This window comes from Melopsittacus undulatus, chromosome 4 (assembly GCF_012275295.1).
Source record: "Melopsittacus undulatus isolate bMelUnd1 chromosome 4, bMelUnd1.mat.Z, whole genome shotgun sequence".
Classification (NCBI taxonomy): domain Eukaryota; kingdom Metazoa; phylum Chordata; class Aves; order Psittaciformes; family Psittaculidae; genus Melopsittacus; species Melopsittacus undulatus.
Window position 1 is genome coordinate 70,986,100 of NC_047530.1, and position 15,891 is coordinate 71,001,990.

A 15,891-nucleotide genomic window follows, 5' to 3' on the forward strand; every position below is an offset into this window, starting at 1 on the left:
GAAAGGGAAGAGTGAGGCAGAGCCTGTTAATCTCCTTGGAGGTAACACTTACCTTATGGTGAGTCTAGCATGGGGCTTGCTAAAGCTCATGCCTTGACTATTCCCTGAAGGTGATATGCCCTGGAAACAGATAACCTGCAGAAAACATCTGCTGAAATCAGCATTTATGGGTTTGGAAAGGCTGAAACATGGAACAGCACAAGAAGGCTGAGTGGTCCCAGGCTTGCTATAGGTGACCTTCCTTATTGACTGCTTTTGCCATGGTAACCTACAACAGTCATGATCATTGCCGAATTTCTCCAAGCAAATATTCTATTGGCTACAAATCTAACACTACAGGTTTCCTTCCTCCCATTTTTACTCTCAAAGCATGACATTGGCAGCTGCAAAACACCTCATCCTGTCCAGAAAACTGACATTACAGCACCAGCCTTCAGCACACCTGCACAACCTGCTTTGTTTTCTCAACTAATTAAAATGCCGAAGGAATATTAACAGAAGCGAACATGAGTCCTATGAAATTCGAGTGAAATCTCATGCAAACTTACCTGAGATCCCTCTCGCGTCCCACTGTCGAGAGGAACTTCTTCAGCTCGAGACCTGTTTCAAGCTGAAAAGTGCAGCTTGAAAATTATTGCTGTTATAGCCCTGTGAGTCAATCACCGCACAAGATAAGAAGAATCAATAATTTATACTGCACAAGGAGATGATAGGGTTTTCTTCCCCGTGTGTTTGCTTTAAGTTATGAACTGTGCCTACCTCTCTACAATAACCTTTTTGGAATTGCGCTGACCAGCTCTGGTGCAGCTTGATCAGCTTGTGTTACAGCTGCTGCTTCCCATTGGGCCATGACTCCTAATCCTCACAGAAAGATTAGTCCCCAGGGTTGCCAAACTCTACTAGAGGAAGAACTTCAACACAAGATTGTATTTTAAGATGCAAAATATATCTTACTGATGTGGTTTTATTTGTTAAAAAGTTTATTTATTGGAAAGCGCCTTTTCCCATCTGTTTTCCTTTGCGTTGCAACATCCATAAATTCACCAGCTGCTAAAGTATTCTTTATCTGACGGGTTTTGACAGTTTTCTCTTCCCAAACAGGACAGGACCCATCACATTTCCTCAGAGAGAAACTGCTTGCCCTTGCTGGCAGGGGGGATGAAAGCCTCCGTTAGCAATACCTCTTTGCTTCCCCCACCAAACACATACTGTGGTGGGATTTAAGGCCGAAACCACCTCCAACATTTTCCCTCTCACTCAGCTTCCAAAAGCAAACATTTCAGAAGGTTCAGGCTTTGTCTTTCATCAGTTTCTTTCATGCACCCTAATCCAAGGGTTAATGTTCCAACTAGTACCAAGCACATGCAGTCTGAGTCATCACTTCAAGGTCACGTTCAGTATTGCCTTTGACTCGGTGATTTTTGGACCGGCTTGTGGGGAGCAGCAAGATTTATCTCCTCACTGCAACACCGGAGGAACGCTCTTGCCCTTGCCGCTGGTGGAGGAACAACCTGTGGGTTGACAAATACCAGTGGTCACCTCTATGCTGCTGGGAATACCCTGCCTTGGGTGGTAAGGTAGCCCCAAATTCTGCATTGGTCCTGGAGGCAACTGAAGAGCCTCATTTGACAAAGCCATGATCAGTCAATTACTCTGCTGCAAGGGGAGAGGTCCTGGAACAGAAACAAGCCAGAAATAAGTTGTGCATTGGAAGGAAAAGCAAGGGCTCTTCCTGAAGGTGCTATATTTGCTGGACTGTCTTGAAAACTTAAGAAATTGAACTATAAGGAGTTGGTACAGTGATAGTGTGTCCTGCCAGTCTCAACCCATGATATGCAAAGAACTGAGGAAAAAACCTCACCATGGCTCTGTAACTCCAGAAAGGATAACCCACAGAGGTGCCTGAGGTTTCCATGGGCCAGCCGGGAAGGCAGGATGCAATTCACAACAGGAGGCAATTTGCCCCCACCAGGAACAGGGCTGTTTGCCATGTCCTATCTAAGACAAACAAGGAGAAAATACTTCATCTGTAAAAACTGTGAATAAAAGTAACACTTTAAGCAGTGAGGATGAAAGGCACGGCTGCCTTTGCTACAGGAGGAGAACAAAACCTTCCTCTAAAGAATCTCTACTTTTCTGACACAGCTCGTCATCACTGACACAGCAACCCAACCACCCCATTTTCCCACTCCCAAGCGAGTTTTGGTTGACAGACAAAAGACATCCCATAATGGCCCAAAGTAAAAACTCACGTTCTTTTGCATTTTAACAGAAACTGTATTTCCTACCTGTAAGTGCAGCCCTATGTTTGGGGTGAAGCACTCGCCACCTCATACAACTATCTGCTGGATGAGCTGTGGGGTTCTTGAACATCTTCAAAAGGGCCTCCTAGAGATTCATACCAATTCTACCGCCTTTCTGTTCAACTCATTATAAAAGGAGTCCAGAAGAGACTTACCTGCTGGTATCACTCACCTCACACACAGAACTGGGAAGAGGACAGATCTGCTGTATAACCCGGATGAAGCTTTGTTTGCCTCTGCTGGAGCACATCAAAAAACAAAGAGCGAGCAGTGTTTTGCCAGGCTTTTTTTTTATTACACTGGAACATTTTGCACCACCTTCTACAGAACCAGAATTCCAGCAGGATATCTGCTGCCACTGCATCAACCAGGTGTGTTTCTAGGGTGCAAATCTTTTTTTGCCCTGGGAAGCCATTGCAAATACCTCATAGCAGTGAGCAATTCTCCAGAGGTCAGACATGCTGCAAACCTCATCACTTGGAGGACAGAAACCTTGATTCAAGCCTATTTGTTAAATACTCTCTTCCTAAGCAGACAATTGAACCCACCATCATCTCAACATGGGCATGTTACTTGTACAGACCCACAATGTTCAGCAAAGCTGCGATCCTGGATGTGAGGATGGGAAAGCAATTATGTGGCCTCTTAGATAATGTTGTTTATTTTATAAAGAATGGCCAAAGTCCTTTTTACGTGGACACAGGAGGTTACTGATGGCAGAAGATAACATTTCTGCACAGAGCTGTCAGCAAAAAGCTGCTCAGGCTTTGGTAGGGACACAACAGGGGTTGATCAGGAAGCTATTCATGGATATTCTTCTCCATCTTTCCTGATCAAAACACTCACACACCTGCTCCAAGCAGCAGCAGATATCTCTGTTGGCTGAAGGGCTGAAGTCACAAGCATGACATGGACATGGTGGCCATGCTGGAGTCCAGCCCCATGAGCTGGCTGGCACACAGACTGATCCAGAAGCACCAAGCAGTAGCACCAGATCTCTCTCGAACTCTCTGGTTGGTTGCCCAACACTTGGGTCAGTGATTTCCTTCTGAAACGTCTTGTGCCTCCAGTGGCTGATGCAGAAATTGAGGTGTTTCACCAAGATCTCAGCTCTTCAAGTATTTGTTTTGTGAATGGCTTCAATGGCTTCATGAAACCTTTAGTTCTTCTGGTAAAGTCAAATCTGCCACCCCCACTGGGAGAGCTCATCCCATTGTGTTCAATAGGAGCTTCAGCCATGGACATGGCTTTTGCCTGCTCACAGAAGCTGTCTGAGCTTGGGCTTGAATGACACAAGGTTACATGGCTAAAGCCAGGTCTAAACACATCACTGAGGCTCAGAACCCCTTTCTGTGGGTACAGGTAGCACCTAAAACTTCAGTGGAAAACCAAGAGGAGGACAAAAGTGATGCCAAAGAGAAAGAAAACCAGAAGAGCAGGCCCATAAAGAGCTGCACAACAAAAACTGCTGCAGACCCAGCACTGGGCTCTCCGGCATCCCTTGAGGTCGTCAGTCACCAGCCCTTGCACATGTGCTAAACAGTTGTTGGGGGCAGTGAAGTTATTTTCCAGGAAAGACACCAACAGCTCTGTGGGATGGGGTATATGGGTACTTGCAGCTTACTGGGAGACAGCACCCCATGTTGTGGAAACAACACGGGTCCCTGGCATGGCTGAAAGCTGCTCCTGGTAGCAGAATCAGACCTATTTATGGTGATAAATGGTGACTTTCCTGCTGGACATCACGGTTGGGAGCATGCACGGGAAGTTTAGGAAGGGCAGGTTGAACAGGGAGAAGGGCTTTTGCAAAGGTAGTAAAACTGGAACAGTGACAGTTTCTGAACTCAAGTCATGTGCAGATCAGTTGATGATAGCTGACCCGAAAGGGTTATCTACCAAACATTACCAAAATCCTGTCCTGGGATGTGGTATGAGTAAGGACCTTCTACCCTTCCGGACAACCAAATCCTGGCAATGGTCTGCTGCTGTCTCATACTTGATTGATGTTCAGACATGGGAACAGGCCAAAGTTCCCCAGATCATTTGCCTTAAATCTATTCACAGATTAAATCCAGTGGGTTAAAGCTTCACAACAAATGAAAACTATTTTGCCATCAATCATCCGAAGCAGCAGCAAAAGGCCAAACACACATTCCTTGTCGCATACATGATGTTACTGCTTTCAAAGCTGAAGTACCTCCCTTACTGCTCCCCTAGCCTGGCTGAGGTTTCCCACAGGCTGAAGTGCAGAATGACCTCATGAAGAGACCATGTGACAAAGCACAGGTAAGTCATTCTTTCCATGGGAAGAATATGGGGTAGAAATGGACAGATGTGGAAAAGTGCCACATTTTCATTTCCCTGAACAATCTGGTACAAACCAAATGACAAGGAGGGCACTGGAGCAAGTGTCAGAGCCTCTGACAAAAAGGTAATAGTGGATTTAACAAAAAGTAACCTGGCTGCCAGATGCAATGGGAAGGCATGTTTCAGTCACCTGTCAAAATGCAGGCAAAGCACGGAAGTACACTGATGGGCTAAAAAATAATGAACCAGAGCACCTTTCACTGCTGGAAGGTAGAGACCTGCATCTCCTAGCCAAGGGGGAGACATCAGTGCAGGGAAACAGGTGATGTCCTGAGCTCTTTGCCTACTGTGCTCGCTTTAAGACTATAAGATATTAAGTAGAAGAGGAAAAAAGAAGTCAGCTTGTGGTGAGAGCCAGGGCTCACTCACCCTGCAGAGGGCTGCCTCGGCCAGCATTGCAAATGCAAATCCTCACTGCACTCAAGACTTGCAGCTCAGACTCATCGCACCCAACCTGCTCTGCCTGCAAGAAGCTGAAATAAACCAAAAACCCCAGAGGGTTGCTCAAATAACTTGTCTGGCAGCATATCCTTCTCCCAGGGAAAATGAAGATCAGCAGCTATGAAATTCTATGCTGTGATTGGTGTGTGTTGCAGCTGCAGGCAATCAGTGGAGAAGCCTGAGCAGAAGCAATTATTCGAGTCAGAGTATGCTGGCCAAAGTCACCCAGTGCATCATAAATGGATCCAAAGGAGAGATCCTTTGTCACTGCAGCTACTCTGCAAAGCCTGGGGAGGGAGATGCATTACAACATTACACCAGCAAAAGCAGAGCTTGAATGAACCGCTTTAACCCTTCCAGGGGGTGAAGGTACCCTGTGGGAATGCTCTTACAGCAAGTTGTCCCCATCATGTTAAAGCAGATGGAACCAACTCCAAAGCAGCTGGAGCCCATGTTAATACCTGGAGGCTCATCCTCATCACCAGGGAGGGGTGTTGAGGAGAGACATTGTTTTGACAGCGGTCTTTTGAGAGCAAAATTGTTTCAGAGATTTCTAAGTTTAAACTGGCAGCACTTTCAGTGCTCAGGACTGTAGGAGATATCAGAAGAAAGACTACAGCAGCCAACTTTGTCTTCAGACCACCATTTCCTGGACAAAGCTAACCATTCCCCTTTCCCCCTTTCACCAACCTGCAACAAGATCAATTAGCAGCAGGACACATTCAGAGGTATTTGTTTTAAATGCTCTGGTGACATTAACTTCATTCACATCCAAAGCTGCATTTATTGGAGCCAGGCCCAGGCACTGGATGGATGCTTTGCTCAAACACACACAGCATTAGCCCCACAGGCACAGCACTTACCTGGGATGTGGGAGAGCATGGGGAAGGCATCGCTCAGAGGAAGAGCCAAGCAGCATGTGCAAAGCAGAAGAGCTCTGGCACAAGATACAGAAAACCTTCTTGCTCCCTGGGCCCAGAAACTGAAAAACAGTAATGCAGAATTGGGCAGATCCTTTCCAAAATAACTCCCACTGTCTTTTTCTGGGCAAAAATCAGGCATAAAATGAACAAGGTGGGCTGCTCTATGCCCACCTATGTCTACATGCCAACCATCTGCCAGCAAGAGTAACTAGCAGGGCTGAGACACTGCTGCTGAAAACCACCTGCAGTCAAGTTGGGGGATTCCCACCTCCTCCCAGACTTCGCTAGCGATGTGCTTACTATTTAAACAAGGCTGCACAAGGGATGTGCAGAACGTCATGGCCAAATCTTGGTGCTCACCAGCATTCCCTGCCAAGTCTACAGCATACACAAATAACCAGTGGCATAAATTACATTAAGATGCACCAGTGCTAGAAAATCTATGTTAATTTTCTACAAGGAAAATGTGTATTCCTGCCAGGTTACAGGAGATGCATGGGAACGCTACGCTGCATGACGCAAAGCGTTTATCTCTATTTTGGGCACATGGTTGTGGAAGGAGTCCTTGTGAAATGGTCAAAAACCAGCCATAAATCCTTCCAGAAAATGTTTGCGTCCAGTATCTGCTGAATTTGATAGTAAAAGTTGCCAAACGAGGAACCTGTGGTGGCTTGTCTCAGGGGAGCACTCTGATACCCCAGCACCAGAACAAGGATAAGCCAAAAGGCACTGAGCTGTCCCTGAATAAAAGCAGGAGGGGGGAGGTTGATAGGGATTAAATAATCTTTTCAGAGTACAGAAAAACAAAGGGATCATTACCCTCGCTTCGCTTGCGCTCCTCAAAATCTTTCCACCCTTGTAGATTAAAAAGGTCTTAAAACTTTCTCCATCTGGAAGGACTAAAAGCTAAACTTGGATCTCAGCAACATCAAAGTCCACCCTCCTTGCAAAAGTCTTGGTTTCTGTTTGTCCAGGACCCAAGACAGTTGTCAGGCCCTTTTCTACCTCAAGCTGTCATTTTCCATCATTCTCTGGTCGAGATCCCTCTTTCAAACTTCAGCCTCCTGGAACCTGCACAGGACATGTTATGGTTTACCCCTCCACACATAAAACAGGCTCCTGTCCATCATCCTACAGATGACCTCAAACTAAACAATTCAATGTTCAACTACAACATCAAGAGAAGTTGGCTTTACTGGCACAATGTGGAAAAAGCCATTAGCTGTTTGCTTTGATCAAGGCAGCACACCACCAGACTTAAGCTCTTTTATTGACTTCTTGCTCTGCACTGGCCCAAATCTGCTGCGCTCACTTCTCTGATGGGAATCAATAGCAAAGGTCCATGTGCACCCAAACAGCACAAGCTTCACTTACCAAGGTAGATGCACGCTATGCACCCATGCACCAGTGCAGCGAATGATGTACGTGGTGTTTCAGCCTCTAATTGGAAATAGGATTACCCCTGGAAGTTGCCCAATGATCCCACCCCAGAAACATGAAGTTCAAAGGCAAGCATGCGTGTTCAAAGCCTCCAGAAGACCTCCACCACCCATGGCTATGCTCTTCCAGAAAGCAAAGGCTGAAGAATCACTGTACACGTACCACACCTGAGTGGCTTGCGGAAAACACTGCTGAAGTGCTCAGCGGTGGGAAATTTGAGATCCCCAACCATTAGCACCATGCTAAACGATGAGCAGTTGCACTCCACGTACCCATCCCTGCAGCACTGGTGCCATCACAAGCCATTGCCCATCTTAAAAAGCTGGTGCTGGCGAGCAGATATTCACAGGGGAGGAAATCAAGGCAGCACAAGCACCACAGTCTAGAGTTAACACTGATGCGCAACAATTTTGTCCCATATATATTGCCTTGGTCCCCTCCTCCAGACTGGGCAGCACCCAGAGCAATGCCACACTGCTGAGCTCCATGTCCCTCCTTGCCCAGTTATTCTCAAGATAGCATGCTTCACCAAAGCACAGCTCTGCTGTGAAAAAACATGAAACCACGTTTAGCAAGTAAGTCATGCAGTAAGTCAGACACTACAATGCAGAATTCAGCAGATTCCATTTAATATCATGTGCATATATCCATACATTTACTTATGTCAATGGTTTTGATGTGCGTGATGCCAGGTCTTGAAAAATCTACTAGATCATTTACTTCTGGGAGCGTGAATTCTCTCTTGGGGGGGGTTTGCTTTCTCTTTTAAATTTACTTTCAACCATAGAGTTGCCAAAATAATACCATCAACTGAAGGTAAAGCATGTAGGGCTGATCCCTGGAATTTGCAGGCAGCTCTGCAAATACTGTTGCAAAGGGTTTTGCCAAGAAATAGGGCCTCCCTCACAGGGAGAAAGAGAACTGATAAGAAATGGGTTAGTCTTGTTTAGCATCCCAAGCAACAGTGAAACAAAGCAGCAGAAGTAACACCCCATAAATTCTCCAAGGAAGTTTTTGGCCAAGACTGAGGAACAGTGAAAAGAAGTGGAGATAAAACCTATCCCCCCTCCAAAAAAAGAACTAGCATTTTCACTTCTTCTTTTCCTTTGTGTCATTTAAGTGGCAGGACCAGTAGATCCTGCAGTCATGGATGTTTACCCTGCAACACGCTCCGTCCCAGCAGTTTCACCGTAGATTTTTCAAGCCCTAGTGATGGCTCCCAGGAAGGCTTCTCCCATCTGCTCCCGGCTCCACACGATCAGAATCTATTGCATAGCATTTATTTCAGATAAGGCACTGTTTTGCCCAACGCGAACAGCAATTCAAAACCAATGCAGTTTCCATACAGTCCAAATTTGATGGCCTACAGTGCAATAACACATAAAATAAAGGCAAAGTTTGGAAGAATAAACCCAGCTCTCAATTTAAACTTAATATTAAAAAGATAAAGGAAACTACATTTTTCAAAAGCCTCTTTATTTTCCTTCACCATTGTTGTTTTACAATACAAATATCACCTTGTGAATACACAAAAACCCTACAGAAGATAACTCTGCTTCACGTAAAATACAGAATGGATATATATATATTTATATATATATATTTTCTCTTCTTCATTTTTTAAAAAAAACTATTTTGCTCTGCACATTGGCAAGTTTAGGATAGAATTCTTCCCCAAACATACAGTATGTATGGTAGGAGTGAAACTTATAATTACATGCAGTTTCTGCACAAATATTTTAAAGAAATAGAATATCTTTGTTGTTTTTCAACAACATTTCAATACGGGATGGAGAAACCATTTGTAGTTCACTCAGTGATCATTTGTAAAGTTCTTAAAAAAACGGAATTCATGGCTGTTTTTCTTTTTAAAATACAGCTACCAAGTAGACAATAAAGTGATACCTTTTAGTGTGACCTGCCCACAATGTGTGAGCAAGATCGGACCCTTTTTATTTGGTTTTTTTCCCCTATACATGGCATTTTCAACATTATAAGCAAATTTCCAGTTTAATTTAGCTATAAATGCAAAAATTAGTAATTATACAGTATATATAATTCTGCTTTTATGGAATACTTTATATTAAATAAAAACATTTAAGACTGCCTACTGACCATACAATCAAGACAAGAAAGGCACTAGAAACATAGACAAATCTCTCTCTCCCAAGAAGCATTTTCTTTAAATTTTAACTCTCTATCCTCTGACATGTAAAAATCTTTTTAAATTTAATTTTCATACACATTTTGAAAAATAAAGTTAGGAAATACTTAGAAAACCACTTTACAACTTTTTTTTTTTACTTTTTTCTTTTTTTGCACTTTTTGACACAGTCACTGCAGATTCTACAAAATCAAGATTACCAAACCTTCCTGTGTCTATCACCTTATTCATAGCGTGGTGCAACAGGTAGAAAGATTTCTTGATTTTACCCAAGGCAGGTATTTAGAAACCTTCACATAGTCATTTGCTAGAAAATGGCTTACAGCCCAATCTTTGGGGCAAGAGATATGAAAAGTATGTTTTCCCAAGAAAATAATATGCTTTATTCCCAGACGTGACTGGAAAGACCAGAACTTATGATATAAAAGCTTTCATTTATGCTGTCGCATCATATACAAAGGAACATGGTGATGGGTAAATGTAAATCCCAAATCTATTAACAAGAAATGTATAACAGTGCATGATAAGTTAATTTTTTTTTATTGTTGTCCAACGCAGATCCTTTGGAAAGAAAAAAAGATCACAGTGCTTACCAGGTAACTGAATAGGTTAAGTCAAGGGAACCGTTGAAAGAAAGGGTTAGGGAGCAGTTGATTTTTTTTTATGGCATCTTCTCATATGGAGTTCTTAGCACTTGGGACAGGTCCTTTCTCCCCCCATATTGTCTGTCGACATGCTGTTATGTGTCATTCACCAGGCGGCTGTATTTCACCTGTCTGCCCCGGTGCAGCACTGGCCAGGGGAAGGGCCAGTGGTAGGAGCGAGGTACAATTCCTTGGACATTCTTTTCAAAGTACTGGAAGGGCTTGTACCACCAGACCCTTGCAAGGAGGTTAGTTTGGGAAGCTTCTTTTAGCACCTGCACAAAGATAATCAGAAAAAAGAGAATTACAAAAGAGCACATGACTTACTTGCAAAACTTCATTGCGCATCACTTGCTACTGTTCATCAGTGGTGTCCTGCTTCCAAAAAATCTCTTAATATCTAGACATACCTCTCAAACAGATCTGCATGGACAAGGACCACGAGAAACCAAGCTACCAAGCTAGCCAAGTGAGGCTAACCCTTGTTTCCAAGACCTCAGCTGTTCAATGGTCCCATAAGAAAAGAATCAATAGCCCAAAGGATTGGGGTCTCCTTTGTTTTGGGAATGAAAAAACACCAACCCAACCCAAAGCACAGCTGTTTGCATAGGTATATCTGAAATTACATGTAGCTCAAGCATATCTTTGGAGCCCAGCTGTGTGCCTACAGAGCTATGAACAATACATGCCTCAACCCATTTGGAGGTAATGAACCCTGCCCCCCACATACTCCCAAATGGTCTCAATCCACCCTTTCACTTATCCTAGCTACGTGCAAGCCATAGCTGAAACACAAGGAGTGGGCAGGCACCAAGGGAGTTATCCAACTACCCAGCCGCACATTTTCAGTGTCAGAGCACTTGTATCATTGAAGCATTGTATCAGCCCACCAGAAAGCACAAACATGGGGCTTGTATGCTATGCTTTCTTTCCATGTCATGAGCTCACATGTAAAATAAATTAACTTTAGCCCTGGTGGACTTTTAATTTTAAGGTCAGACACAAGCCACAGCCACCAGGAAAAAAAAAATAAATCACACAAATGTGCTCAGGTAAGGATCCAGGGTTCAGCATTTCCCAACATCTCAGCAGCTTAGGGAAGCAATGTTGAGCAATCTTCTAAGTCACACCATGCAGTAAAACAGGTACATTTCCATACAGTATGGCAACGGGCTTTTCTGAAGCAAGTCCTCACTAGCATTCAAGGCAATCCTGACTTCAGTTGTTTCCAGCTTGGATGTACAGCCACTTAGCACCATTGGCGTGAAAGAGCCCAGAAGCAAATGCAAAGTGTAGAAGTCAGCCTGATGGTGTATGACAAGAATCTGGGCACAGACTAGTATCAAACATAGTGATTCCCAAACTGACTGAGCATCAAAGTGCATTCCTTGCAATTAGGCATTCGGTGGTAAAAATGTACCACAGAGTCTGACTGTAGTGTACTGCTTCAAACAGCATCAAAACCACTGGAATAATATGACACAGTAGCTAGAAGACCCTGATATGATCTAAAACTCTGTACCATCATATTATTAACTTCCTAACATCATACTGGGTCTTTCTTAAACATAATTAACTGGAGTAATAGGAAACAGATAAGCAAAGTATCTTTTTCCATGTTGCACAGAAAATATTTGGAAACCAATTTGCTGTTACAGACCTAAGTTTCTCTTCACTCATTAGATCTTTCCCATGGATAATAGAGTTGTGCATTTTCTTTCACATTCCTCAGCATTGTAACCTGATTTCTTATTGATCTAGTTCACTGGCAGGAAAGTAAGAACTGACACGAGACCTCATTTAGACTTCTTCATATGACCTCTGAATCCTTTACCACTGCTCCCTGGTTCATTATTACAAATCAAGTGCTGCCTCCTTCTAAGCAGCTCCTCATTCTCAGTATTTCCCTCATCACCCTATTTTCCATGCCTTCCCAGACTTGGGCCTTAGGACAGGAACCGCCTGTTCTCTGCTGCAAAAGCAAAACATTTCCCTTGGTCAAGGGATCTTACAGCCACTTGGAAACACTTTGGAAAACTGGGTCATTTGTAATGAGGCCTCAGAATATTCTTCAAGAGATGTGCCATCTAACTAAAGTATACAAACCACAGAATTCCAGGAAAACCCAGATGGCTTCAACAAAACAAAAAAAAATAAACACCAAGGCACAAAAAACCCCACTACATCTAAATGTTTTGTTCAGGTATCACAAAACTGGCCAACTGGCCCTGATTCAGGACTTCAAAAACTGAGGTTACACTGCAGAGGCAGAGAGGCCTGCCTGTGGGAAGACCTTCAGATATTTTTGCAGTCATAACTCAAGATGAACCCAGCTGATGACACCTTTTTGTTTCCTGCAAACCCAATGTGAAGTGGGAAGAGAGGAATGTTCCACAAGACATGGGTGAGTCCACTCCTACTCCTGCAGAAAGTTTCAAAGTGTGTAAATTCATCCACCACCACGCTATGGCAAGTGGAGCCATGCAGATTCAAAGACTGTGAGAAACTCACTTGCTGGTTGGCCATTGTGTGATACCACCAGAAAAGTCTTGTAGTGATGTAGTAAGCCACCACCACGTCCACAGTGTAGTGGTCATGAGCAAGGAGGATGCAGAACATCCCAACCATGCTGAGTGCCCAGCAAAGCCAGTGATACCACCAGAGTCGCCGTGGGGAATCTGGAAAGAAGCACATGTAATGATTATTTCAAAACGTGATGTTATTGACATGCAAGACTACTGCTGTAATTAGCAGAGGATGCAGACTGCAATCCTGGGCAGGTAATGCAATGCCCGCATTAAGATTAAAAGTAGGAATGCTGAGATGACAAAGTAAGTATCATTCTCTTAAGGTATAACTTAAAAGTTGTGCTCAGGGGTAATCAGGTCCTTGGGAAATAGAAACATTACTAAATCTTTGAGAAACAAGCCCAATACATATATGATATACCTTGGTCAGTAAAAATTAACTTATTTCTATTTCAGTACTGATTCTACATAGACAGCAATCCTTTTCTTTTGCCTTTCATGAAAGATAAATGCATATACTAAGACTTGACTCTTGCAAAATGTGCAACCTTGCATTGAGCATGGCATTCATCTAGAGTCTTGAGAGACTAGGAAATACACAGCTGAAATACCATTCATCAGGCAGGGTGAAATGAAGGTTTCAATTATGTTCTAAACGATTTTTGTTTTGTTTTTTTTTAAATAAGATGCTTAATTCAGTCATCTACATGGTAAAGTACTTTGTTTCCAAGGTCTTCTTTTTCAGTAAGCCCTATATCTTCCAAGTGCTATTATTTTTATGTAATTGGAAAAGCATGCACTTATACCTTAACTGTATCTTCCAATCAGTATAACAATAATCTGTCAATTAGCAAAGACTTATACAACAGGAAATTCCACATGAACATTAATGAACTTACACTCTTTGATAAATAAGTATGTAAGAGTTAATATGACGGTGTGACCACTGTACAGATAGTCACCGCACATGTTGTGGGATCCTGTGATGGACAATCCTCCGCCAGCAATCAATTTCATTATCCTTCGCAGATGAGATTCCCAGTCTCCAAAAAGCTGGTAGAAGAGTAAAACAGAAAAGCAGAGTATGTTACTTGTAAGTACTTATTGCTCACACTATGTAAAGACATCATATTTCTCCCAGGTCTTCTCGGCAGCCTTTGCTAATGGTCATGGCTATGCAGGAAAAGTATCTCTACCAAGAATCTCCAAGCACAGCTAATGGTTTCAGATCTGGTTTTATTCACTATATTCTTCCACTGGGATAAACAATGGGAATGTATATATATATATATATATATATATATATATATATGAATGAAACTCCCATCTATACACTGAAGTTCAGAATAATGACTCTTGGAAAACCTACAAATTCTGTAATACAGGCTCAAAAATCCAGCCTCACCAATAAATAGGAATTAAAAAGTATTTCCAGCTATAGATAGAATTTTGTCATGTTCTCTAAACATCTGTTTTTCCTTCTGTTCAAGAGGCAATGCACTCCAAAATAAATCAAGCTTAATTTAATCCATCTTGTTTGTAACAGCACAGGCCCTAGAGACGATAATCCAAAAGTAAAGAGAATGAACTGCCCAAGCTGTACGGCCAGCTGCTGAAACCTAGATCTAGCACACAGAAGAATAGAGTATCTGATTCCAAACTCTAAGGCCTCCCACCACTCTGCTTTGGAAAGTCTTCAAATTGTTTCTATCCACTTCACATTTCAAAAGAAACATATATACTGCTTGTCAGAGGACGGTGCCAAACTTCGGTGTACAAAACTTGGAGTACTGTGTAAAGTTCTGATGTACTCAACATAAAAAGGACATGGAACTGTTGGAACAAGTCCAGAGGAGGACCACGAGGATGATCAGGGGACTGGAGCACCTCCCATATGAAGACAGGCTAAGAAAGTTGGGGCTGTTCAGCCTGGAGAAGAGAAGGCTGCATGGAGACCTCATAGCAGCCTTACAGTATTTGAAGGGGGCCTACAGAGATGCTGGTGAGGGACAATTTATTAGGGACTGTAGTGACAGGACAAGGGGTAACGGGTTAAAACTTACAGGGTAAGTTTAGATTGGACATAAGGAAGAAGTTCTTTACTGTAAGGGTGGTGAGGCACTGCAACGGGTTGCCCAGGGAAGTTGTGAATGCTCCATCCCTGGCAGTGTTCAAGGCCAGGCTGGGCAGAGCCTTGGGCAACATGCTATAGTCTGAGGTGTTCCTGCCCACGGCAGGGGGATTGGAACTAGATGATCTGAAGGTCCTTTCCAACCTATTCTATAATTCTGTAATTCTGCACTGGCTTTATCTCACACAGTGCATATAAACAACAGGCATGTTCCTCTACACCTGATGGATTTGCTCTGACCCACCTCCAACCTATGACAGGTGTACCCTCAGAAGGTATTTCTGAAAAAACTTCAATTTGCCTTAGGACAGCTAAATCAAAGTAAACCAAGTCCTTCTGGTGAAGATGCCTCTCTCCCTCCTCTCATCTGACCAAAGGGCAGCTGGTACTCTCCCAAAACTTTGCTTTTGCTACTCTCAGCTCCAAACCAAGCCCAAATGTTAAGCAAATCTACAAAGAAAACGTACGTCATGGGATGAGCCAGCCAGGACATACTGAGCATCTCTGGGACCCAATGGGAAGCAGAAACCACCGGAGCTCAAAGGAGCAAGGTTAAAAGATCAACACATGTGATTACACGTGCTGCATCCTTACATCATTTGATGAAGTTTTAAAATCCATGCTAACAATTTAACAGTCAGAAGGAAACACAGAGTCACCTGGCTGGCTGTTACAGGCATGTTCTTTTCTTTTAAAACTCAATCTTGCTTTAAGAGGTGGAAATCATTAATTTCTGATGGATTAAACAGGGTCTTTGCAGCAATTTAACATTTCCTGCTAGCAGTTCCTTACACAACATTAAAATGCTCCTCAGAGCCTACTCCTCACAATCATATATAACTCATGAGGTGTTGAGAGGTTATTCTTTTCCCACCTGTATATTTATAGCTTTCAAGAAAGCCCAGCTAACCCTTAATTTTACTGGGTCAACAGAATAGCCCAACATAGGG

General features: G+C 43.1%; 1 protein-coding gene across 5 annotated transcripts in view; it reads right to left on the reverse strand.

Moving 5' to 3' along the window:
- Positions 1-8,086: 8,086 nt before the first annotated feature.
- The window catches only part of SGMS1 (sphingomyelin synthase 1), a 103,609-nt gene continuing 95,804 nt past the window's right edge, over positions 8,087-15,891 (reverse strand). For 4 of the 5 annotated variants that reach the window (XM_031053318.2, XM_031053319.2, XM_031053322.2 and 1 more), the window contains 3 exons: positions 13,710-13,863; positions 12,794-12,960; positions 10,268-10,557 (listed from right to left, as the gene is read on the reverse strand). In XM_031053318.2, the coding sequence (XP_030909178.2) occupies positions 10,378-10,557; positions 12,794-12,960; positions 13,710-13,863 (501 nt within the window). In that variant the 3' untranslated portion in view covers positions 10,268-10,377. Of the gene's footprint in view, positions 10,558-12,793; positions 12,961-13,709; positions 13,864-15,891 lie in introns of all 5 variants that reach the window. The other variant, XM_034062290.1, reaches the window with a different exon arrangement.